Here is a 27,474-nt window from a genome sequence, read left to right on the forward strand (position 1 = left end):
GAGTTGGATGAAATTTAGTTGTTCTGTCAGTTATATTTAGCAAAACTGCCACTTTTAACTGTTTCAGGAAAAAAGCATGATTTTACGATAAAGCACTGATTATACTGGATAAGACGGTACTAGATAGAGTTGCTAGGGAGAGCTGTGATGAGGGTACCATAGTATGATATATGTCACAAAAGATGTAGGGTTTCTAGGGGCCCTTGACTTCCAAAGCACAGTTTGAGTCCTACTGTAAAGATAGTCTATAAAGAAAATGAAAGGACTCCCCACTCACTTAAACAATAATAGTAAAGTTTTTTTAACCAAGTGTTCTAGATTCTCATATATTCCATTAAAACTGCATTGCAGGAGATTCAGTATGAAAAGCAAAGTCCCCATGATACTGTATTCTCATCTCGGGCTCACCTCTCTCTATATCTCTGGAGTAAAAGCTACTCAAAAATAGTTTAACTTGACTTTATGTATCTAGAAGGTGCCTCCCAGTAGGTACTGAATATTTATTCACTGACTGAAGAAACGTTTCTTACTTTCTTTGGAAAACAGTGTAAGAGATGACATAGAGCTCAAAGATGCCCATTTAAGGGGTTAAGTGAATAGGTGATTGGTTTTGGAGCTGAGAATTAAAGCTACTTCCTCCGGCCCAAACCATGACAACCCCAGGGAGAAATGTAAGACCTCCGTTTGATGGCCGCGCACATCTTGGCATCTCCTGCCCTTTAGCTGGCCTCTAACTCCTGTCCAATTCTGCAATCCTCTGGTTAGGAGCTGGCCATCAGTTTGCACGGGCGAGGCAGTGTTCTGTGACAAGTGGCTGAGCTCCTGGGGTGACCTGGGTGCCGCCACTGCACAGTGACACTTACCAAGGGCTCCAGCTCCTTGCGGTCTATGAGGTTCATCTCAGTGACGAAGTAATAGAAGTGTTTGTAGCAGGTGTTGACGTGGGCCTCCGCGCCCATCACAATGACCCGGTCGAAGTGGTGGATGTAGACGTGTACGAAGACCCGGAAGAGGCGACACAGGATCTTCTTGCAGATCTGCAGGAAGTTCTTTGGGAAGGGAACACCTAGAGAAAGGGAAAAAGGGAACAAAACCATGATGGGGAAGCTCTGGCAGGCCCCGAGCACACGTGTGAGGCTGGAGAACAGTCCTGGACCCGGGCTTCTGGGCCAGCCTGCAAATGCCCAGCTGCATTGGACATTGTCTGAAAAAGTGGCTAAAATGGTGTTAAATTCAAACACCAACAACCACGAAAAGACCAAAAAAATGAACAAAGAGGGCCAGGTTTGTTTCTTTGGTTATATCTTTTTTGGTGCAGATAAACGCACAGAAATATTTATTTTTAGATAGAAACAGGCACTCTCGCTTCTTGCTTTTTTACTTTTCCCACTTTTTAGAGCCCAGGGAAGTTCCTTTTCCTCTTATCTCTAATGTAAGAAAACTGGTAGAAGGAGGGCGATGATCCAGGGAGACTGGCACTCCTTGACACAGAGTAATAGGGAGCAGTGAGGACTGCAGCAAATTAGAAAGCCGTTTCTCATCAAAGGAAGCAGCCGCTGCACAACTCAGTCAGTGGTGGCCAGATGGCGACAGAGGTCCGGGGCTACGAGATCTGGTTTTGCAAGATGATTCAGAAATCTGGGGTTCTATATGAACTATCTGGAGTTCTTTTTTTTTTTTTTTTTTGCAGTACACGGGCCTCTCACTGTTGTGGCCTCTCCCGTTGCGGAGCACAGGCTCCGGACGCGCAGGCTCAGCGGCTATGGCTCACGGGCCCAGCCGCTCCACGTCACATGGGATCTTCCCGGACCGGGGCACGAACCCATGTCCCCTGCATCGGCAGGCGGACTCTCAACCACTGTGCCACCAGGGAAGCCCTGGAGTTCTATTTTTAAAATGATAGCAATTAACCTGACATTTAAAAAAGAAAAAATACAGCAGGTCAAAACAAAACATCTTCCTAGGATAACTCGGCCTGCAGACTACCAGTTTGCAAATTCGGATCCAAACGTTTTCTGAGATACACTGTTTCTGAGGTGCGCAAATGCAACAAAACTTCATGGAAACTTTGCATTATACTTATTGTCCCCTCATCTCCTTGAGGGAAGGTAAGAGTTGGGGGTTGTTTTTCATAACACAGACTGGGTGAGGGGGCAGAGGAATCTCCCAGATTTCCTGTCTGATGACCACTACTCCCAGCTTGGTCAGAGCAACAAATAGGAGAATCCCAAGCCCACTTCCTTTCTGCCTCTCAGACACGGCTTAAACTCCTGGTCTTTACTCTGTTCTTAAGTAGTGACGTCATGGATTCCAAAGTTAAATACCTTTGAATTCCTATTCCGCTCCTTTTCCAGCCGTAGGACCACAGACAAGTTATTTACCCTCTCTGAGCTTCAGTTTCTCCATATGTAGGATGCAAGTAAAATTGCCAATTGTCCTGAGGATTAGAAGTGACACCCCTGTGACTTTTGTTTTTTTGTCAGTTAAGGAGGAGTCAAAACAAGGCCTTTTTTGCATGGCCAGGAGTGTCAGCATGACTAAAACCCTCCTACAGCGCCCAGGACAGAGTAAGCGCTTGCTAAAGGGAATGACACCTCCCCGGCCCCCGCTCTCTGCTTTGTAGATCTGGAACATCTAGCCGTTGTTATAAGGCAAGTAATTACCCTTATCAGGAAAAGGCAGACATGACCACCAGCCTCTTGGCAGAATTGCAGAGCTGCGCTCAGGGCATGTCCCTGGTCCCCAGCAAGCTTGGAGTTTTGCTGTCCGTGCCTCCACAGGGTCCCAGTGGCAGCTGTCTGGTGAGAGACACTCTGTAACGGGATCACCTGGGACACCGAGGACAGGATGAGCGACGGAACACAGCTGGCAGCTGGCAGAGGCAGGAATCTGCCTCCCCAGGGTCCGGCACTGATATTGGCTTTTCTTCCAAAACAAAGTGGCAACATATCAAATGAACCCAGGGAGAGACTTGGGCACAGCTTGGCAGCTGGCTGTCTGGGCAACAGATGCTGGGGGTTGGGGGTGGGGTGATGTAAAGCTGGCCAAAGGTGGAGGGCAGCTCCCCCCAGAGCGGATAGGTGTTTTCTCTGCTGAAGGAGGGGCCAGTGAAAACCACTGCTGCCAGCCTGGGAGACGGACTAGAGGCTTCAAAGAAGCCTGAGATCCAGAGGTGATGGAATCCCCCATTATCCATATTCAAGTGTTGATTATGTTCCCATCAGAAGGGGAGTCCTGGAACCACACGGACACAACAGCAGAGGTTGACATGTGTTACTTTTGCAACCTGTCCGTGATGTAGGTTTTACTAGTCCTGTATCACAGATGAATTAACGCCAAGCACAGATTAACTTGCTCCAGGCCACTTAGGTAAACAGTGGCAGGGCTGGGATTTGGACCAAGTCAGCCTGATTCTAAAATCTAACAGATCTGGTTATGTTTGGAGTGTGACTCTCTCTGCCAAGGATAAAAGCACAGCTTATTGCTAAATGCAACGAGGCATCTAAAGATTACTCTTTGGTGGCACAGAAACATAATTTTAAAAAAGGAAAGGGGTGAGGAGGGAAGGGTGAGAAAAGTCCAAACCCTTGGGAGCCACAGATCCGAGGTACTAAGCGGTCAGCTAATACTCTGAGGCCCCCAAGCAGAGATGTGTTTTCTCTGCTGGTGCCTTAGACCATGGACCTGGGACTAAGGGTAAAAGCCAACATTTACTGAGTGTGTAACAAGTCTAGGTACTATTATTGTTTCCATCTCATAAATGAGGAAACAGACTCAGAAAATTAAGTAGCTTACCCGGGTCACGCAGCTGGCAAATGGTAGAGGGGTTTGGACCCAGGATTGTCTAACTCCAAAGCCCATGAGTACCCGCTACTCTGAAATCTGGAGATGTTGCTCTGGGACTCTGCACACACTTCCAGCTCCCAAGCCCTTCCTTCCTGGGTGGCCTGAATCCCCCCAGGGGCGTTCACCTTTCACGTCACCAGCTGCTAGGGGACACCGGGGTGGGGGGTTTCAGCTGTGCCATTTCGTCTGCTTGACCTTTAAAGCCAGTGCCCACACCCCACACACGCTGACTGAAGGTAAGGCAAGATCTTGGACACACCAAGGATGTTCATGGCATTTGTTGGGTCCCTCTAGAGTGTCCCCAATCTGCATCCCCCCATACCCCTCAAGTCCCTACGTCTGATCAGCTTTGAGCTCTTGGCTCTGCCCTCCATTCCACACCTGGTCTCTGGCCTTGCCTTTGACCTTGAACTTGGTTTGTTCTTGCCCCTCGCATGATCTTCACGGTATAGAGAAGAGCTGGTTTCAGAGTCTGGAAGACCTAGATTAAAATCCTAGCCCTGTAACTTACTAGCTGTGTAGGCAAGTGACTAGATCACTCTATTTCATTACAAAATGGAGAAAAACATTTACTCTCTAGGGTTCTTATAATAGTATCTGTAATGTGTCTGGCACGTGGTGGGAACTTTGAGATGAAGTCCTACTTTTGTTATTTCCCACTTGAACTCCTTGGGTAGGTAGGACCCCAGCCTCAGATCTCTTGTCTCTGGCTGCTAAGTTGGCCCTGACTCTTCCACCATCCCCTTCCTTACATGTAATTCATTCTTCAAAGGTGAACATTGCAGGGCTTCCCTGGTGGCGCAGTGGTTGAGAGTCCACCTGCCAATGCAGGGGACACGGGTTCGTGCCCCGGTCCGGGAAGATCCCACATGCCGCAGAGCGGCTGGGCCCGTGAGCCATGGCCGCTGAGCCTGCGTGTCCGGAGCTTGTGCTCCGCAACGGGAGAGGCCACAACCGTGAGAGGTCCGCGTACCGCAAAAAAAAAAAAAAAAGTGAACATTGTAAATGGTTCAAGTAAGGACATGCTCAGCATGCACCACAGTCACCCCCAGGCCAACTTGGGAAGCTGAGAAGTCCTAGGCTGGATTTGTAGGGAGCCTAAGAACCCCAGTGGGTTCTCTGCTAAGCCAGAGATAAAATCGCAGCTCATAGAGTGTGGGGTTAAGAATAAGACAGCTATGTGGCATTTGGGAAATTCATTCAATATTATTGATGGTTCAGGGTCCAATTCTACAGTTTGTATACTATCTTAGCCCTTTTCTCCCTTTCTCTCCTGCCTTCCAAGCGTTCAGATTTGTGTGTGTGTGTGAAAACTTTAAATAAACCATCAGAAGGTGGGAAGTGGAAGAGATCACCCCTCTGGATGTCCACCACTTTGGTGGACCCTGGAACTCTCATCCTGTGTAACTGGCCTCAGGGAAGCAAGACAGGGTAAGACTCAGTGCTGATCTACTTCTTTCCCTGACAGGCTCCAGAGGGACCAGTTCATGAAAATTAATTTATCTGAGGGTTTCTTGTCTTCATGGTGCCGGTAAGAAGTATCTAATCTCCATTAAATAGCCACAGAAAAATGAACCTTGAGAGAGGCCAGATATGTGTATGTGTGATGTCATTTATTCCCAGTGAAATCCTGAGCACTGATATTATTATTTTATTTATTTATTTATTTATTTATTTTTTAATGTAACTGTGGCTTAGTTCAGCTAAAGTGTTTGCCCGTCCCCACAGATAAAAGGACGTAGAGTAGAGGTTTGGCTCCGACAACTCAGGCCCTTTCTTTGGCGTTCTGCAGTTACAGCTCCATGGCGCAGCAAACCTCACTGTTAAGATGACCATTTTTTGACCTCCACTGAGCTCAGTACCTGGCTTGCAGAAGAAGCTCAAAAAAATGTTTGCTTGTTTTCGATAAATCCAGGCTAACAGTAGGAAGAACGATAGGCTAATGAACCATCTCAAACGGACACTGGACTTGTTATCATGGCAGCCTGAACCTGAGGAGAACATGCAAGGCTCTGGGCAGAGGGCAGCCTATGTGTTCCGAGGGGCACCAATGACGCAGCTCAGGACTGTATCCAACCCCGTCCTTTTGTCCCTTCTGTTTCTTTGAATACATTAAGACACTGGGGACCCTCCACTTTTGTACTTCCCAAGGTCTGTGTTAAAAGTGACTAATTCTGGGAGGTCCTTAGCTAAGAAAAAGAGGATCGTGAGGTCAGGTATACTTGTCAAAATGCTGCTTTTATAAATGTTTGCAATATACCTAAGCATAGTAAAGGATCTGAGCATTCCTGTAGCCAAAAGTCCTATTTAACTCTGGAACCTCCTTTTTCCTGTAATAGCTATTGGTTTAAAAGAGTCTGTAATCAGACTTCCCAGGTTTCATTTCTGGCTCTACTACCTATTAACAAGGTAACCATATGCAAACGGCTTAGTATCTCTAAGCTGCAGTTTCTGCAACTGGAAAGAAACAGGGATATTTATGTTATCTGTAGCTCAGGGGGTTGTCGTGAGGATTAACTACACACACGTAAAAGGCTTTGTTAATACTTTGCAGATAGGAAGCACTCCGGTGCACTGTTAGTTTTAGTATCTCATTGACCAAATGTTCTTTGTAACATACTTTGGGATTAAATTCCTCCTGCATATTTATTTTCAGGAGGGCAGTCTTGGTATTAATCCATCAGTCCTGAACGTGCAAAGAATTTAGAGTGGTAGGTACTCAATTAAGCCCTGGATGATATTTGGCTTTGCATTATTTTCTACAAATTACTCATATTTATGTCTTGTATTACTGTAAGTTCCCTGAACAAAGGGACTGTTTTATACTTTGATTGTATCTTTAAAAGCACCTGGCACAGGGCTAGGTAGGGAACACTCATCATTCAAAGTTGAATCATAAGAGAGCAGTGATCTTATTTAGTCAAGATGTGAATCCATCATCGCCTATTTGGGGGAGGAGAAAAGCCTACAGCAGAAATGATAGCTTTTGCCAGAGTCTTGATATGGTCCTGGCTTGCAAGGCTACACAATGCTCTTCTATGGAGGAGAGCTCTGGGATGAAGAACATTTCCATCTAGCCTAGGGGGCGGGAAGAAAGAATCTGAAACTCCTTTTTTTATCATTAAAACCTCCCTTTTTTACCTTTCAATATAGTTTTTCGGGGGGGTCAGAGTTAATTTTCAGTCACTGTACTCAATTAGAAAGTTAATGCCAGACAATATTAACCAGAGTCATAACTGAAGTAGATGGCATATCTGAAGGGTTTGGAGTTAAACTTTGACTAGTCTTATAATAACCCAGACAAACCTTCCGACAATAATCTCAGACAGATATGTATTGATCATATAGAAAACAACCTTTAGAATAGGTTAGAGAGGCTTTTTTTTTTTTTTTGGCCATGCCATGCAGCATGCGGAACTTGCCAGACTAGGGATCGAACCCGTGCCCCCTCCATGGAAGCGTGGAGTCTTAACCACTGGACCGCCAGGGAAATCCCTATAGAAAACAACCTTTGAACAGAAGGTCTCGACATGATTTGCAAGCACGATTGATCTCAGAGCCTCCCCTTCCTCTACCCTACCCTGAGCCACAGCCCCTGACTCTCAGATTCAAGCTGGGAAATTTCAGACTCCAACAAGCTGGCTCGAGATGAGAAGACGTGTTCAGATGAGCTTCACAAAGAGGTGATAGACATCTAGGTGCTCAAAGATAGATCTGGATGGCTCGGGGCAGGCTGTGTGGCTTGGTCTCTGCAAATGGGATCAGTGAGCTGAAAACGGGACCAGGCTGAACTCAGATTCCAGAATGAGCCCAGGCAAGGTGCCTGGGCAGAGGTCAGAATCCCAAACCAATCACTCACATGGTCCAGCAGGAATTGGCTCAACAATTAGACTCAAAGCAAGACTAGAGTTTGCTAAGTTATCGGGCCAAGGAGGAGGCCAGCCAGAGAGTTGGGGTGAAGGCGGAGGGTGCAGTGAGCCTGTGGGGCTTGGAGCCCCTCTTGAAGGCCCGACCAGGCAGCTTCACGGCTCCGTTTCTGCTGCTGGGGAGGACCTGGTACTCAGCCGGGAACCAGCATCTGACAGAGCCCTGCTGAGTTTATGAATGTGTCTAACCACAAACTTTCTCATCTCCAAGCCACATTGAGTGCGAGAGCTAAATTGAGCATGGAATATAATCATTTCTCTGGGGCCCCATGCGGATTTGCCTTTCATCTCTGACTCAGTAACTATCCTTTCTCCCAAACAGAACTGAATAAAAATTCCAGTAATTTCTGAGCTTCAATCCATTTTCTTTCTTCCTCATCCCCTCGCCTCCCCTCCCTTTCACTTAGCCCCCAAATGCCCCATTCAATCCTTCCTTTTCAGGCACCTCTGGAAAAAAAAAAGAACAAGAAGTTGTCTAAATGGCTTGTGTTTTTTTTTTTTATCCTGTTATGGAAGCTGCAAAAGGAGAGAGTCCCTCAGAGAACGCAGAGATGCTATGACAGGGCCACAGTTGGGAGATGGAGGTCCCAAAGTCAAACAAGACCCAGGCGGCAGTTTCCAAGCTAGCTGCTGCCCATTCTTGTTTTCATGGTTTTTCTCTGTTTTCTTCTGGAGAGAAAGCCAGATGCTTAGGGCTGAGAACCTGGTCTCTGACGACACTGGGTTGAACCTGGGCTGTGGAGCTCTGGAGAGCACGGCCTCAAAGCCTGTCTACAGGGACACCAGAGGACTGGCCCCAGAACATCCCAGGTTCCAGCGGGCAGACATTCCCGCCTGTCGTTCACCTAGCTAACGCCTCTTCCTTCTGTACAGCTCAGCTGAAAGCCTCCCATCGTCCCCAGACTCAGGTTGCCTGGCATGTACCATCTGCTCCTGTAACTCTCCTGACAGCAACTGCACACTGATGTGTGTGGGTACCGGCTCAGGTCTGCCACCCCCTCCAGACTGTATGCTCCCTGAGGGCAGGGAGTGCATCCACGCTCCTCCCAGAAGGAGGCTTAGTGCCCAGAGCGGAGGTAAACCAAAATCAAAGCTCAGAAAGGTGCGGGGACTGACTGGCCCGGGGTTTAGAGCTAGTCTGTGGTGAAAAGGGGTCTGAATTCAAGTCTGTCTGATTCCAGAGCCTATGCTCTTTCCACTCTGCCAGGAAACTGGATGGGATTCTTACGCCTCGTTTCATCTCTTGCCAATCCAATTGGCAGAACTGGAGAAGACAAATCTGTTAAAAGACGAAGGTGGAAAAGGGCATATTGGCTCTTACTTCCCCAAAGGCATGTGTCATTCGTGGACACTGGTTAAGCGTCTGGCTCTGGTGTCAATCACTGGTTTCAGATTCCAGCTGTGGAACTCCCCTGATACTTGCCCGGGAGTGAGTTTGCTAACTTCTAAAAGGCTCGGTTTCCTTATCTGAGGAATGAGGATAATTATACCTGGTATTTGGTGAGACTGGGAGGATTAAACACGGAGCCCAGGGCCAGCAGGCTTTCAGAGGCATTCGGCGAAAGGCCGCTGATGTTATTACTGCTTTAAAAGGTGAGACTCTTCCTCATTAGAGTCCAGGGTGGGGGAGGGCTAATGAAACGGCACAGATGGAGCTGCCTTTTCTCTAAAGGACAAACTCTTCTTGGAAAGCAGATTTGGACCCAAGGTGATATATGGAAACACTGTGTGAACTGTCCGAGGAGCTTCCACGTGACACGGGATGAAGCCTAATGCCTTGGCTAATCTAATCCCTTGGGGACCCCAATGGCATGTCAGTAACAACAACCAGAAATGCCTATCTTGAGCTCCTTCACACTGTCACTCCTGTCTGAGAGCATGTGTGCTGTCCTTTTGGTCTTTGGACGCCAGTACCAGGAGTGTGCATGTGAAAATCCCTCTACAAGTCATAAAAACCACTCATTCTCAATAGCTCATGAATAAAAACAACATCCCACACACGTGGGAAAAGAAAACAGGCCTCCTCCGGCAGCGTGGCTGAGAACATACCATTTCCAAAATACTTGCAAAACAAAACACAATTGGATCACAATGAAGAAAGAAAAAGAAAGAAAAGAAACGTTAACAACATAGACCCATTTCTTAAAAATCCTCTGCTCATAGTTTATTCTCTTGACCATTCCATCCACAGTCTCCTGCCTCCTGCAAAACATATATATATATATTTATCTAAAGAAGCCTCATACTCTTGCTGATGAAAATTCAGCTTTGGAGGACCGATCCTTCTAAGCAGATGTTTTGTGTTATCTCAGTGCATTCCTCAAGAAAGTGTCTGTACACCATGCCAAGGAAAACAATCCTGTGTAGCAAGACTTTGTTCCTCTGCCTGAAAAAAAAAAGTCCCCAAACAAGCTGACAGCTGCAAATGGTTAGAAATAAACTGGCTACTACTCTCTTCCCCAGCTCCGTCTGCCCAGTCCCAGCTGCCCCTCGCCCCAACCCCGAGTTACCCTCAGACCCATTATTACACTGGCTGGACCAAAAGGAGGGAAAACAGAATAGCAAGTGATGATACGTTCTAAACAGACTGTTAATTCTCTCAGACGTGCCATTTGCGAGGCAGAGGAAGTGCTGTTTCAGCCAGCCAAAGGAGCCTGCCTGTCACCTGCCCCTTCTTGTCCCCAGTGCCACTTCTCTGCTGCTGGAAGCTGCTTCATTTTTTTTTTTTTTTTTTTTTTTTTTGCGGTACGCGGGTCTCTCACTGTTGTGGCCTCTCCCGTTGTGGAGCACAGGCTCCGGACGCGCAGGCTCAGCGGCCATGGCTCACGGGCCCAGCCGCTCCGCGGCATGTGGGATCCTCCCGGACCGGGGCACGAACCCACGTTTCCTGCATCGGCAGGCGGACTCTCAACCACTGCGCCACCAGGGAAGCCCTGGAAGCTCCTTCTTATTCGCATCCCCATCTCCAGGTTGGCTGGCTGCCTTCCCTCGCTCTGTCCTGGCGTGGAGGTGGAAGTACATCAAGAGAGACCCAAGAAGACCTGAGAAAGGCATTCATTCACTATGGATTGGCAATAAAAGCCATTAAAGATGAACTCTAGCTAGTTCAGACCTGCCGCATTTGCTGAAAATCAAATGGCCCAAATGAGATAGAGTGAGCTGAGAACATGGTATTAATGAACCTCATTAGAACTGGAAAGTCAGACAGAAGCACCAGCACTTTGATCATGAGCCCCAGTCAGAGCTTGCAAATGACTCAGCCTCCTGGTCATGGATGATCTGTTGTGAGTATTTTCACAAATAAAACTTTTCTTTATTCACCAGCAGAATCTTTCTTCCATTATGTGCAGGGTAATGAAAACCCAGTCTTGTCTGAGATGTGGTCTATATGTACATATGTATGTGTATATACACATACGTATACACAATGGAATATTACTCAGCCATAAAAAAGAATGAAATAATGCCACTTGCAGCAACATGGATGGACCTAGAGATTATCATCCTCAGTAAGTCAGACAAAGACAAATATCATATGACATCACTTATATGTGGAATCTAAAAAATAATACAAATCAACTTACTTACAAAACAGAAATAGACTCAGACATAGGAAATAAACTTATGGTTACTAAAGGGGAAAGCAGGGGAGGGATAAATTAGGAGTACGGGATTAACAGATACACACCACTATATGTATAATAGACAACAAGGATTTACAACAAGGATTTATTTATTTATATTGAATATAGCACAGGGAACTATATTCAGTATCTTCTAATAACCTATAATGGAAAAGAATCTGAAGCTGTACACCTGAAACTAACACAATATTGTAAATCAACTCTAGTTAATTTTTTTTAAATACAGAAAAATACACACAAAAAATACACACACACACACACACACACACACAGAATACCAAGTCTTGTCCAAATAGTTTCTAATCTATAAACTTCTCTCCAGCCCCACTGCCGCTTCCCTAGCTCAAGCCACCATCACCTCCTGCCTGGTTGGCTGTGGCTCCCCCTTAGTGGAACTTCCTTTCTTTACTCTTGGATTTCTTCTCCTGTCCCCAGGCAGTGGCCTTTGAGTCACAGTCTGAAAACCATTGTGCTATGGAAAGATCCCCCAGGAAACTGCTATTGGCCCACGTTTAACCTTGTCAAGTCCAAGGCCATAAGGCTGCAGTGAAAATTAATAGCCATTTAACTCTTCACACCTAGCAGATCCCAGATGCATCTTTCTATTAACTTTTCACCCATACTGGGAAAGAACACCTCCCCAAATTGTATTTTATGTTTATATCGAAGCACCTATTTTCATATAAATAGAAAACTATCAGGTAGGTCATTTTCCAGAGTTACTAAAGTTTGAAATAAGCCAGGATTGATTGAGAAACAAACAATCCTGGGATACATGATTGGGGAAGGCAGGGGAGAGGAAAAAGATAGCAAAAGTAATCCATCCTTTTGAGAAACGCCGGATCCAGAAAGAACAATGATTGGATCCCAACTTGAGGGGTGCTTTGCAGAGCCAAAAGGGAACAGGAAGAAATTGATCTGAGGCAGGGATGTAACTGTTGGGGGATCTTCTCCAGACAGAAAAGGTGTAAGAAAGGAAAACTTGCCAAAGAAGTTCAGAGCAGACTCTGAATGCAAAGACCCACCCTGCATGAGGCTGAAGGGGCTGAAAGTGGATGCAGATGACTCTTTGCATCTGAGCTGGAAGGGTTCTGGCAGGGACTGAGAAAAATTGGTGAGTCATCGCATTTGCATGTAAGACCCAATGAAGGTACGTTAGTGGGTTAGGGATGAAACCAGAAACGTAGCTTTTAAATCTGATCACTGGGTCAAAGTAGAGCTAAATTCATGGTCTGAACTGTATATCTGTAAAGTACTTACTTGAATATGGTCTTAACCAGAAATCACTTATTCAAATGCCTTCAAGGGTCAGAAAGAGACATAAAAGCGTCAAGTAGGCTGGCTGTAATACAATAGGGAATGTGACAACCTGGACAGTGCTTTATGAAGGAAAGAAAAAGTGTCTCAGCCTCAGCTAACTGTGTTGAGCAGGAATATGGGTCCAGGATTGCCAGAACTTCTGGTCTTTCAAGAGAATCGGAAGTCTAGGTTCTAATGTGAAATCTCTTCATAGTTAAATGTTGGTAGTTTAAAAACATTAAAAATTTTTAAAAAACATTTTATTTTTAGTGTAATTTATTTTTACATAGTTAACTCAGCCTGGAAAAGTTGACTCTCTATGACAGCTTAATTTTTAAATTTTACGTTTAAAAATTTTTTAATTTTACATTACATTTTTAATTTACAGTAAATTTTTTTTAATTTTTAAAATTAAAAAATGTCTTGGTAGGAACGCGCACCTGCAACCTCCAGATCTTAGTGTCCAATACCATTCTTCAAAAAGGGGAATCAGGGCCCCTTGGAGAAACAGCTGATTCTAGGGCTGGGGCAGGAAATGTAACAGAACACTTTGTAGCACCAGAAAGAAAGGGAGTCCTCGATAAAAACACAACAATGGAGGTGTGTCCAAGGGACCCTGGAGGCAACCTGAAAGAGCTCCTGCAAGGCCAAAGCTGGAATTTGAGCAAGAAAATAAATGGAGTAGTATTAGATTATAACCGAAAGTATAAAATAAATACCCACGAGTCCAGACTGATAGAAATAAATGATTGAATAAATAAGGGGGGAACAGACAAATTGCAGCGGAATTCCGAAAAATTTACGTAGTTACTTTCCCCTGAAGAAGGTGGAACTCCTTTCCGTAGCCTTGACTGTGGGGTATGCCAGGTGACTTGCTTCCAAAGAGTGCAGTTTGGAAAGGGAGGTGGGAAGAGTAACTTTAAAATGGAGAAACCTGGCAGACACAACGTTGGCCAGGTAACTAAGGTCAATGCCATCACTGATTAGTTTCTTGGCATGTTCTTGGCATATACCTTTGATATGATGTGAGGAAAATGTCACTTCGGCTCTGTGGACTTCTGACCCAAAACCCATAACCCCAATGGAACCATGAGAAAAATATTAGACAAACCCAAATTCGGGGACGTTCTACAAAACATTTACCAGCACTCCTTTAAATTGTCGAAGTCATCAAAAACAAGTAAAGTTTGAGAAAACGTCAGCTCAGAAGGGTGTAAGGAGACCTGACAACGAAATGTAATGTGGTATCCTAGATGGAATCCAGGAACAGGAAAAGGGCATTAGGGAAAAACTTCTAAAATCTGAATACTGTGTGGAGTTTAGTTAATGAAAATGCACTGATGTTAGTTCCTCATTTGTGACAAATGTCTTATAAATGTAACATAAGATGTTCCTGACAAGGGAAACTGGATGAGTTATATGTGGAACTCTGTCTTATCTCTGCAATTTTTCTGCAAATATAAAACTCTTCTAAATAAAAAGTTTATTTATATTAAAAAAAGATAACCACTCTGTGGGCCAAAAAATATTCAGTAGGGTCCAGGGGCCATGAGTTTGTACCCTTTGGTTTATGCACTGACAATTCGATGTTTCCCGATGACACTCTCCGATCAGAACTGGCTACATAATTTGCGGAGGCCCTTTTTCAAAAATTATAAAGAATTTCAAGATGGCGACAGCAAATATTAAACCAAGCATGGGGCTCTTCTGAGGGCAGGTCCTGTGTGACCATACAGGTTCCATGTCTGGGAAGCCAACCATTTCTGATACACAGCATAGCCCAAACAGAGCTATCCAGTTAGTAGTTATCCTTGCCAGATAAAACTCCCAGCACGTACTCTATTTGTCCATTAACTGATGTTAAAAATTAACAAACACATATATTTGGGGATGTGATAGATATTAGAAATTTAGCAATAATCAGAGGAGCTAAATTAGACTGATAAATTATAAGGTCCCCTTATAATGTAAGTGAACCCTGGCACTGATCGGACACTCTTGAGGTTCTTCCCCTCACTCTCTCTAATTTCTCCTGTTTCAACTGCAACACTATTTACTATAATGGGACTTCTGAAGAAAGTGCATTTTTAAAATTATAAAAATGTGGAAAAGCTTCATGAGGTTATTTTATAACATTTGCAATTAAAAGTTTCCATTACGTTGGCTCCTGAGAGAAACTTAATTTCCTGAGCACCTAACGGCACCAGATATTAACATATGTTAAAATCATTCATTACCAATCAAACAAGCCAACAAACTCAGGAGTTGTTTCCCCCACTTTGCAGATGAGAAAATGGGAATCACCTGTGCCCAAGTGACACAGGTACTAGGTGATGGAGCTGGAATCTCAACCCAGATCCGTCCCACGGCAAAGCATATAACACACCCTCAAATAATACAACGAATACACCCTCTACGTTCATAATTCCTTTAAAATTATTTAAAAAATTAACCTCACCTTCAAGAACGTACCTCTGAATAGTTTTACAAATCCTCAACTGAAATAAATTACTGTAAGGCCATTAGCCAATTTTAAGGTCCTTAATGAAACATGACTTTTGAGAAGAAAAGTCTGAGAGTTCAGGACATTTGTCTTTTGGAATTTGGTGGAGGTGGACAGGAAGAGGATGCAGGTGACTAAAGCAATTGCCTCTCTTGGACTTGAGATTCTGAAGCAGAGGTGAGAAACTGTCGGCTGCAGGCCAACCTTAGCCAGAAGGCATGTTTTCTTTGGACTACATAGTATTTTTGAAATGCTGCCAACATTTAGAAATTGGGAACTACGATACAAATATTAAGAAGTCTGGCTTCTCTTGGAAAAACTCGAAAGACCTGGCACTAGTGGACTGAAATTCTCACACGGCAATAACTAAGTGATGTCTGCTCCCTGTAAACTGGAGATGCTGTACTTCCCTGGGCAGCTCCGTTCATTTCATTCATTTACTTTGCCAGCCTAGACCCTTTAAAGAAAACATTGTGTTTCTCTATGTGGAAGCAGGTAGTTAATACACTTTGTTTTGTTTTGTGAGGCCAGGTGAGGCTTGGTTGCATAGAAAATATCTATTGGCTATACTAGAAAACCATTACCCTAGGAACACCATCCTAGGGTACATAATACTTACGTACACCGTCCTAGGGTACGTAATACGTCCCTGAGTACGTAATACTTTCAGATTCCATCTTCCTTCCAGGCCCCTCGGAGCCCTGCAGTGGGACCGTCCTCTTTCTAAAGTGCTCCATTTGACACAAATGTGCAGAAGGTATCATTTGCTTTTTTTCTGAAGGCAACACCACTGGGCACATTGATAGACAGACTCCTGGGGGTGATGGAAGCAAATGGGTTTGTGTTTTGCAACCCTACATCTTTTCTTTGGTAACCTTCCTAGGTGGTCCTCAAATTATGCAGGCTTGACTTTCTTACTGCCTGCATATTTACACAATACATGGACACCGCTAAACCCCCTTGGCATGGCGCATTTGGTCTATTCTACATTTACTACCTACTGTGGTACCTTGGTGATGTCACACAGAAACACTGTCAGCCAGCTGTCACGGGAAGAGAGAACAAAAGCCCCACCCCACGCATCCTGAGAGGATCCTAGAAGCCCCCCCGCCCGACCACCGCTGCCCATCCCCATGACAACCTTGCAGAGCAAGTGTCCCCTTGTCCAACGGCACCTCTCCCCATTCCTAGGAAGGTTCTCACATGTCCTGGCCCCAAAGGCATTAGCACTCTTTGGGACTGTAATTAGCAATTCTTATACGTTTTCGAGTTCTCTGAAAAAATCTCCTAACTTATAAACCTATGGTTTGTGTTTCAGACAGGTATTTGGGAACATAAATTTATAAAAGTAGGTGACTGCCTCATTTCTTTTGCTCTAATCATATGAGTAATGTTTAAGAAAATTTAGAAAATGCTGTCAAGTAAAGATACCATTACGATCCATAATCCCACCAAGAAATAACCACTGGTAATATTTGGTATGTAACCTTCCATTCTTGTCTCTTTGCATATATATAATATATAGTTTTTAAAAAGTAAGATTAGGGCTTCCCTGATGGCACAGTGGTTGAGAGTCCGCTTGCCGATGCAGGGGACGCGGGTTCGTGCCCCGGTCCGGGAAGATCCTACATGCCGCAGAGCGGCTGGGCCCGTGAGCCATGGCCGCTGAGCCTGCGCATCCGGAGCCTGTGCTCCGCAACGGGAGAGGCCACGGAAGCGAGAGGCCCGCGTACCGCAAAAAAAAAATTGTGGTCCCTGGACCAGCAGCACCAGCAGTCACTGGGAACTTGTTAGAAATGCACATTCCCAGACCCCAAGTTAGAGACACTAAATCTGAATCTTTGGGACTAGGGCCCAGCCATCTGTGTTTTAAGATGCCACCCAGATAATCCTGATCTGTGCCGATGTTTAAAGAACACTAGCCTAGAATATTCCTTTGTGCATATTCCTGGCTCAAGGATACACAGCCTGCTTAACCAAACAGGGAGGCTCGCTGAAGAGTCACAGAACCTGGTTTCAGACTGGAGTCTAAGTCTCTTGCCTGCCACTTGCTAGCTATGTGATTTTGGGCAAGGGAATTAGCCTCTCTGAGGCTCAGTCTCACCTCATTAGGTTGTTGTGAGGATTAAATCAGGGGAAAAAAAAAAAAAGAAAGGTGTTTTCCAACATAGGTACAGCTTGATAAATATTTGCTATGATCATTACCCATCAGAAATACCATGATAGTTTTCAGGAGGTCAGGAAGGCAGCTTTGGAGGTAGAGGAAGCCAAATGATCTGGAGGTTGACCATCCAAAACAGATGTTTATTCCCCGACTTTTCTCTAGTACAGACTTGGATTTAGATCACACCAGCTGTTGGTGTGAACAGATGAGTCTCCCAAGATGAGACAATAAATCATTCTCCCAGGAGATGTCTTCAAATCGTGGAAGTGCTGAAGATATATGGCTAGAGACATGGGCTTGTGGACCTGAAAACTGCCAGGGGTGGGAGGAGGGGCATAGGAAGGGGACCCTGCCAACACCTAAGCAATGTTTTCAAATGGCAGCCATAAAAGCATCTGAAGGGCTTGTTAAAACACACATTGCTGGGCTGCACCCCAGAGTTTCAGCGTGTTTGGAGTGGAGTCCGAGGTTTCGTGCTTCTAATAAGTTTCCCGGTGATGGTCATGCAGCTGGTCGGACCACACCTTCACAGCTAAATTGAAACCTAATGGAAGTGAAAGGCAACACTGAACTCTGCCCTATAAAAGTTTAAGAAAGGAAGAAATGTTCTCCAAGACTTTCACATTTCCTCTGTAAAATTTAAACTCCCCTGATGTACTATTTAGATTTGCCTCGGCCAACTTTACAGGCATGCTGATGGCCACGTTTTCATTTGAACGCTAGGTCCTTTGCAGGGGATTGGAGAGGTGGATGCACGGGCAGCCTCAGCCTTTGGTCCACTCTCATAGGCAGTGGGAGGGTGAAAAATCAATCATTCAGTTGTACCTCCTCCTCCCAAGAAGCCGACACATATTAATCACTTAGTATGTACTAAGTGCTTGTATGCTCATGTCATCTAGTCCTTTCTCCAATCCCGTGAGGTAGGTATTACTTGTATCTCAGTTTTACAGATGAGGAACTGAAGCTCAAGAGAAGTTAAATGTTGGACTTCCCTGGTGGCGCAGTGGTTAAGAATCCACCTGCCAATGCTGGGGACACAAATTCGAGCCCTGGTCCAGGAAGATCCCACATGTCGCGGAGCAACTAAGCCCGTGAGCCACAACTACCGAACCTGTGTTCTAGAGCCCACAAGCCACAACTACTGAGCCCGCATGCTGCAACTACTGAAGCCTGAGCACCTAGAGCCCGTGCTCCACAAGAGAAGCCAACACAATGAGAAGCCTGAGCACTGCAACAAAGAGTAGCCCCCGCTCGCTGTAACTAGAGAAAGCCCACGCGCAGCGACGAAGACCCAATGCAGCCAAAAATAAATAAAATAAATAAATTTTTAAAAAGAGAGAGAGAGGTTAAATGTTCTGAACACACACAGTACTAAAGATTTTCAGAACTCAGATCTAAAAACCTTTGCTTTTCTCTTTCTGACCCACACAATGGGTAGAAGAGTCCTTGCTTGTAGGCTGAAAACCACGTGCACGGTTGGGAACGAACCAGGCATTGTTGGATCTGAGCTGAGGTCATGGGAATGGACTTAGCATCAGGAAGTGGGTAAAGGGTGCACAGCCTAGATTCCTGCTCACCTGCCCTCCAGCAAGCTCTGGTCGCAGCCTCTGGAAAACTGAACAGGAGGGAGAGGTGGCCTTGACCCCATCCAGTTCCTCACACACTACCCTCAAGGATGTGGCTAGGATGATAACATCCATCCCCAGTGCTACCTCCAAAGGGACACTGCCAGGGTTTAGTTCCAGGAGCATCAGAACCACGGGTCAGCTTAGGTGAATGACTAGGGGGATGAGGGCTGGGGATCTGGTGTGCCAGAGTCTCTTCCCCTCTCACCCTGCTGGCTCACTCCCTGGTTTTCTGGTCCATTCCTCCAGCCGCTGCCAGTCCTGATTCACTCTCTGACCCAGAACCATACCTGGGGAACCACGTGCGTCTTTGGGGATTATATGATTGGGTAGGGACGGAGCCTGGTCATAAAGTGATAAGGGAAACTGAGGTCTTATCATATCGGGAGGCCAGGAGAAAACTGGAAAGATCAGGTTCAAACACTGAAAGGCTGTCATTTGGAAAATGAATGGGAGAAGAAAACAGCAGGCCACTCACCCAGGGCCACAAAGCTAACAAGTGCGGGAGAGGAATTCAAGCCCATTTCTTTCCGACTTCAAAGTCTGTTCTCTTTCCACTACTCTATTCTCTTTTTATGCCTGAAGGCAGTCCCTTTCTTCTTCCCTTCCTTCTTAAGATCAACAGGAAGACACACTGTTGTACTGCCAGAGGTGTCCAAAAGGGGGATTCATTGTCTGGGGTGGTGGTGAGTTCCCCACTCAGGGAGATGTTCAAGTGGAGGCCACTTGCTCGTGTTGTTAGAGGGGATCCAGGTTAAGAGAAGGTGGTTTCCACTACTGGTTGCATATGACAATCACCTGTGTTTGTTAATAGGCCAGATTCCCAGTCCCCCGTCTAGTCCCCTGGGTCTCAGGTGCAGCTCAGTTATAGCTAATTTTTCAAAGCACCTTTGGGGACTCCAATGCAGCTTTTGGGAATCGTTGGGGTCTCCTTCAACTCTGAGATACTATGACCATAGTGACCGTGGTCTAAGAGAGGGCCAGCTGTGAGGTGTCAGTGCTGGTGTTAACGGCGACAACTATACTAGCTAAGTGTTGAGTGTTGACTCTGGTCCAGGGCTGGTGCATTACTTCATTAAATACCCCACGAGGCAGGCACTACCTTCATGCCCATTTCACAGATCAGGAAGATTAAGTTTCCTGCCCAAGGTCACACCACAAGTGGGTGGAGGAGCTGGGCTGTGAGTTCAGGCAGGCTGGCTCTAGATCTTCTCCTCTTAATCAGAGGAGGGGAAGGCACCAAAGGTGACCTGATCCAAAGCCATCCAGTCCACAGGTTCCATCCAGTCCGCAGGTTCTGAATAAAACCCACCAGCAGCTAATCTCCCAAATCACAAAAGTTCCACAGCACAGAAATGACCAAGAGAGTGAAATAGACTCTCAGACTATGAAATGACTATAACAGCTAAAAGTGTTGCAAAACTCTCAACGTATAAATGATAGGCATTTCTTTGGTCTTTGGTGTTGTATTCGACTTTTAACATTTAAACTTTTCAACACAGCACGAGTGCACCCCAGTAATTCCTACTGCTATTCCTTCACTCAAAAACAAAACGTGCTCCTTAAAAATGGTTTTATTGGGTCCTGGAATGTTCAAACAAAATGACATTAAGTATATTGACACGGTTAAAACATTAACCCTAGTGAAACTCCTGATGTGCTAATTCAACAGAGCCTGCCCAAGTCTTTCTGGGAAAAGCTGGGTCACCTGCTATACCTTGGCCAAATCCTCACCCACCACGTGGCCTGGAGGCCAGCTTTAGCACCAGGAGTGCGACTTTAGTGCAGGGACTTTCTCAACCAAATATGTTCTATTTCCTCCCTCAGGGTCATCTCAGTCTTAGGAGAGTCAAGGGCAAAAAAAGGAGATGTGATGTCTATACTCTGAGTGCTGAACTCACAGGGGACTTTCCAGGTTACATGCCCTATTAAACTAACCCTCTCATTAAAGTTGACTCTGGGCAAAACTTTGGGAGGAACAGAGGAGGTCTTCTTACTGCCAAGCTCCTCTCCCCGCAGCATGGCTAATTACCCTTGTTCTTGCTTCCAGCCTAAGGTCCTTAAGCTATTCTTGCTTTTTTTTTTTTATTTTTCTTTGTGGTACGCGGGCCTCTCACTGTTGTGGCCTCTCCCTTTGCGGAGCACAGGCTCCGGACGCGCAGGCTCAGCGGCCATGGCTCACGGGCCCAGCCGCTCCGCGGCATGTGGGATCTTCCCGGACCGGGGCACGAACCCGCGTCCCCTGCATCGGCAGGCGGATTCTCAACCACTGCGCCACCAGGGAAGCCCCTATTCTTGCTTTTTAATGATCCTCTCTCTCAAAGTTCCTAGCGCTTTGTGAGAAAGGTTAAAACTCACTGGAAAGAGTTGTAACAGCTTGAATGGAGTCAACCAGTCGGAGACGTCTGGGACTTTCCCCTCTGCCTAAGGAAGCTCAATTTATCCTGGGGCTGGGAAGAGGCAGAGCCGAGGTCACCTTTTCAGACCCAGAAATCACCTGGGAAACCAAGTCACAACCTCTCACCAGGCTCCTGCTCAATCGGGGTGACCTTTGGAGAGGCTCCTCAGCTGACATCCACGAGGTGTGGCTGAGATCAGTGTGTCTCAAACTCTTCACTGCGGGCACTGAGGTGCTGCCGAGCTGGCGGAAGGAATAAGAGATCTCTTCTCCCACCTATCCATCCCTGTCGATGTTCAAATTCTATGTAGGATTTCACTGGACAAAATTGGGTGACTTTCAAGGTCCCTTCCAGACCTAACATTCTATCATTCTGAGACTCTATTTCCCACTGAAATAGACAGCTGTCTCCCCAGCCCATGCTGATCTGAGGACTGCTAAAGGGTGGACACCTCTTCCCTGGAGTCCTGGGGGTATAAGTCTGTCCCTGCCAAGTGACTAGGAAGATGCCTCATTTTCTGCACATCCTGGCATCACACGGGACCCTCAAAGTCCCTGGAATTCTGCCAAGTGCCTATGAAAACCAAGCCAGATGCAGACAGCTGGGGTCTGGGTGGAAAAGCCACTTCAAGCAGCATACCCCAGGTTGGGCGCCTCAGGGCACTGGCTGATTTGTGATGGAATTAAAGACGTTTTCCAAAATTTCAGCTATGGCCCCAGAATGTTCCAAGCCCATGAGAAGGTCATGTGAAATTGGTGAGGGTTGGGCATAACCTGATAAGAGTGGATGTTCTCTAGTCTGAAGCCTTGGAGTCAGAAAGCTCTGAGTTCATAATTCTGATGCCCCTCATTCCAGCTCTGTGGCCTTGAGCACATGATTTCATCTTTCTGAACCTCAGCTTTTTCATAGGTCCAATGGACAATGAGACAGTTTGGCACAGTGTCTGGCACTGTAAATGTTCTTACCAGGTCAATGCCTGGGCTGCCTTAAAATGTGATGACTAATAAAATAAGCCAAAAAATTAAGGGGCTCAAAGTTACCCAGCTGTGTGGATGGATACCCATTGCTTAAGGTATCAGATCAATTCTCTTTCTACGTGGGCTTCTCTGCCTAAAGTCCCAGGCTCCCCATAACACGTGACACAGATTCAAATGTTTCTAGCTATTCCCAGGGGCCTGATTCACTCTTTGCACCCAGAAACTGGAAAGCGTGTGTATTGTTCAGAAGATCAAGGCTAACCATCCCCCAAGTCCCCCACCCTCACTCCTGTGACTCAGGGCGAGACAACCGCCTAATAAATCAAGGCCCGTTATGAGCTCCTTCAAGCTGATTCACGCACATAGCTCCTTGGCTCCTACCTGGGCAGAGAAAAGACAAGACTGAGAATTCCCTGGACCTTGCCCTCCCAGGACGTGATAAAAACCTGACACGTGAGAACTTGCCGTGATCTGTGGTTCTCCAGTGTGCCATGAGAGATGAAGGGACCACTCATAATGTTATTCACTACAGGGCAGAACTGGCAGAAAGAAGGGTGCTTCCTGACGTTCCCCAGGGATGTGACATGACCAGTGACCCTATCACCCCCCAAACCTATTCAAAGCCCCCAAACAATATCATAGACTTCTAGGGCTTGGTGCTGTGTGGTCTTTATGCGTTAAACATACAATTAAACGGGTAAAACTTTAGTAAGGAAGGTACTGGGGGAGGGGAGAATACATTGATGAATAAGACAATAAGAGAACAGTGGAGCAGATGGAACAGATGTGGAGGGAGAAGAAAACGTCCATCAATTTCACCTACCATGTGCCCGGAACCATTCAGGTCCTTTACAGCAGCGATCCTCAACCTTTTTGGCACCAGGGACCGGTTTCGCGGAAGACAATTTTTCCACGGAAGGGGGGTGGGTGGGCGAGGGGAGGGTTGGTTTCGGGAAGATTCATGGGCATCACGTTTATGGTGCACTTTATGTCTATTATTATTACATTGTAATATATAAGAAAATAACTATACAACTCACCATAATGCAGAATCAGTGGGAACCCTGAGCTTGTTTTCACTTGCCACTCACTGATAGGGCTGTGATATGAGTCTGCGAGCAATTGATTTATTATGGTGTCTGTGCAGTCAAACCTCTCTGCTGATGATAATCTGTATTTGCAGCCGCTCCCCAGCGCTAGCATCACCCCTCAGCTCTACCTCAGATCATCAGGCATTAGATTCTCATAAGGAGCGCGCAACCTAGATCCCTCGCGTGCACGGTACACAGTAGGGTTCGAGCTCCTATGAGAATCTAATGCCGCCGCTGATCTGACAGGAGGCGGAGCTCAGGCGGTGATGCAAGTGATGGGGAACGGCTGTAAATACAGATGAAGCTTTGCTTGCCGGCGCTCGTTCACCTCCTGCTGTGTGGTCCAGTTCCTAACAGGCCACAGACCGCTACCTGTCCGTGGCCTGGGGGTTGGGGACCCCTGCTTTACAGGAAAGGCGGGAAGGTGAAGCCGTAAGAGTGTGGATCTGGGACCCAGCCTGCCCACATTCACATCCCAGCACATGGTCACTTGGACGAGTTATGTGCTCTCTCGGCGCTTCGGAGGTAATAAAAGAACCTCTCCCACAGGACTTCATGAGGATGAAACAAATTCATATATGCTGGCGCTCTCACTACAGAGCCTGGTGGGTAAGCTTTCTTGTTTCATCTCTCCATCTCATTTTGATCTTCATGAGGCCGGCGGGGTCCAAATTTTACAGTTGGAGAAACTGGAACACAAATAATGCATCTAGGGTCACGGGGCAGTAAGTGGAGGTTTGCGAATTCAAACTCGGGCTCCAATGATTCCAAGTCCCTTAGACAAACAACAGTGATTGACGAGGGTTTTGTGACAGAAGTGAGACAGCCTGTCAAAGGGGTGGACACAATGGGCCGCGGAGTCTCCAGAGTCAGGTCCAGAAAGGCAAGCAGGTCATTTACATGTGGGTGGGGGTGTAGAAGGACACCTAACCGTGGAAGCCGATTATTCTCCTTTTTAATCAGGACAGAGCACCTCTGTAAAGCTAGTAAGCTGGTACCTTTAAAGAGTATCTGGGAAATAGGTACCTAGGTACCTCTCTTGCTCAGGTGCTGGTGGACTGCATTCTTGATTTGCTATTGGGTTGGCCGAAAAGTTCGTTCGGGTTTTTCCGTAATGGAACTTTTCGGCCAACCCAATATTTATACTGTACTCTACCCCAAACATAGTGGGCATCTAGCAAATTGTTATGATTACCCATATTTGTTACCTTATGCTGGCCTGAGCTTAATTTTACATGTACTGCCCAGCCTTCCTTAAAGTTTGTCCTCATGGGGTTAGATGCTCCTTAAAACAATAATGTAAAGCAGGGGTCCCCAACCCCCGGGCCGAGGACCGGTACCTGTCCGCGGCCTGTTAGGACCCGGGGACGCACAGCAGGAGGTGAGTGGCAGGCGAGCGAGCAAAGCTTCATCTGTATTTACAGCCGCTCCCCATTGCTGCCCATCACATTACTGCGTGAACCATTCCCCCCACCGTCACCCCTGCCGCTCCATGGAAAAATTGCCTTCCACGAAAGCGGTCCCTGGTGCCAAAAAGGTTGGGGACCGCTGATTTACAGGACACCAAAGTTAAAGGAAATGCTGTGTATTCTATCCCTTTCCAGGAAAATTTCCAGTGTACATAAGCACCATAAAGGCTCTGAGAAATTCAACACTAAAGAAACCTGCTCTTTTTAATGCAGGGTTTCCTAAACCTACTTGGCCACAGAACCCTTTCCTAGATAATAGAAGATTTGGGGAATACTGAAATTGCTCAACTGAATTTTGACTTTCCTGCAAGCAGGGGATAATTATTCTCACTTTCCAGGTAAGGAAACAGAAACTCATCCAGTGGCTGGCAGAGCCACTGACACAAGCCCAAGTCTTTGCCTCTAAAATAAGAACACTCACATTTCCAAAACACCACACTGGAAAAGTCACCATCCCAGACACCATGTCTTTTGCTTTTCATTTTTTAAGTCTATAGGTAAAACTTAATGTTAGAAATAAGTGACTTGGCCAAAACCACAGAGCTGCTTAGGAGTGGAAAAGGGACTACGCCTACGTTTGCTAACTTCTTAAAAATCTATAAACATAGAAACAAGCTACCATCAGTTGCCATGAATGGTTTGAGTGCACCCCTGCCTGAGCTAAGACATGGACCAGCAGCTGACATGCTGGCATTCAGGGTTAGTTCCAGGAATGGAACTGGGAGATCCTGTCCTTTCAGAGTTCAACAGCACAGATGATATCAGTCCATTCTTCTTGGCAATCAGCTGCTCACACTGGACTGATGAAAAAAAATCTGGTCATTGGGTAATAAAATCATCCTCATTAAAACGATTGTTCTGCCTTCTTCCATAGGAAAAAACAGTGGAAGCCAACGTGCTTTAGCACTGGAACTCACCCACAGCAACGCTCTCTCCATCAACATCTCCCTCCAGCATTTCCCTGGCACAGCTGAGCATGGGACAGAAGCCTCCCCCAGGCCTGCCAAGTTCCTCCTAGCAGAGCCCGCCCCCAGAATTCTGCCCAGAAGTAGCGTCTGAAACAGAGGTGAGTCCTTCGGGCCATACTGCACAGTCTGTGCCCGGGAAGGGGAGCTTTGGTGAAGGAGGGAAGCTGACCCTGGTCCTCAGCTAGCAGCCCCCAGCCTCCAGCCCCTCTGCCAGATGATGTGTCACAAGATACGAAGGTTAATCAGGCAGCCCCTGTTAAGAGTAAGCGGGATGAGCATCTGTGGACCGCTAAGGGATGGAGACAGGCATCTTGCCCTAGAAATTAGCCTCAAGCCAAGACCGTTTAATTTCTGCTGCACAGACCTGCCACAGGGCAGGAAGCAGGACGTGAAGGGGAGGAGAAGGGAGAAAAGGGAGAGTCTTTAGAATATGTTTCCCTGAAGGTGTTTTCTAGCTGAGTTTCGTCCATGGGGTTTACCACACTCCTCTGAATTCTTACGTTCACATTACATTTTTTACTTTTTTAAAAAAATTTTTTCGCCATGACACTTGGCACGTGGGATCTTAGTTCCCTGACCAGGGAACGAACCCAGGCCCCTGGGTTAACAACTGGACTGCCAGGGAAGTCCCTCACATAACATTTTTTTAAAGCAAAGTAGGACATACAAAAGGACAGTGATTATTTTTTTCCCAGTTCATGTTAACTCAATAAAAAATGTACTCATCACTTCCAGAGTGTCAGGCTCTGCGTTAAGGACCGTGAGACAGTGACAATAAGATGAAGAAGGTAGGCCAGGACTGACATGGTTTTGAAACTGTATTCTGCAAGTGTTACAAAGGTGCCTGAGGGGCCGCAATGGGGTGTGGGGTGGTAAGATGCTGAGAAGCAGGGTCCTCTCGGGCTCACCCGCCCTCTGGCCTCATTCATCCTCTCCCCACCAAATTAGGTAGCTCTACTTTGATCTGTTCTCTACGTTTCTTTGCAGGGAGAGCTGTTGGGAGACCTCATTTCCTGATGTTTAGAAGCCCTTGGGAATATGTGAAGGCCCTTCCTGCAGGACCAGTCTGGGACCAGACTCTTATTAAGCATGCAAAGACAGATGCCAATGTTGATTGCCCTAAGGGGTTTCTGGCAGAGGAAACATACTTATGGTTCAGGGTTTGCTGGGAGCTAGGAGCAAGCTCAAGTGCTGGCTGGCCAGGCCTGGCACGGCCTTAAGCACCTAATTGCTTCCCTAGACAGTCTGCTGTGGCAGCTGTTGGGATAAGCCCCAGGGCACCGTGAGGTTTGGGTGCTTCTGGTGTCAACCATTTAATGAAGGGTGTCTCGGGCCTAGTAAGGTTTTCAACCTTGCAAGCTCCAGACACCTAGCTGCTGTACAGACAAGCGCAAGAAGTAAGTACACGGACAGTCCATCCTGCCGCTGCGTTTCCTTAGGCACGTGATGGTCATGGGCGGAAGACAGCACGTAGCAGGCGTTAGGTGCCCAGCAGAGTGTGGGAAATTCAAGTCCTGGCCCCGCTAGTGCCTCACTTGTGACCTGGGGCAGGTGACTTCTCTC

The 27,474-nt window shown here is 46.4% G+C and overlaps 1 protein-coding gene across 3 annotated transcripts in view; it reads right to left on the bottom strand.

Annotated features, from left to right (window-relative positions):
* MOB3B (MOB kinase activator 3B) overlaps positions 1-27,474 on the bottom strand; it is a 209,376-nt gene that overhangs the window by 36,212 nt on the left and 145,690 nt on the right. For all 3 annotated transcript variants that reach the window (XM_082656522.1, XM_082656524.1, XM_082656523.1), the window contains exon 3: positions 864-1,066. In XM_082656522.1, the coding sequence (XP_082512648.1) occupies positions 864-1,066 (203 nt within the window). The remainder of the gene's footprint in view (positions 1-863; positions 1,067-27,474) is intronic.

The sequence above is a fragment of the Grampus griseus genome (assembly GCF_964374135.1).
Source record: "Grampus griseus genome assembly, chromosome: 6".
Classification (NCBI taxonomy): Eukaryota; Metazoa; Chordata; class Mammalia; order Artiodactyla; family Delphinidae; genus Grampus; species Grampus griseus.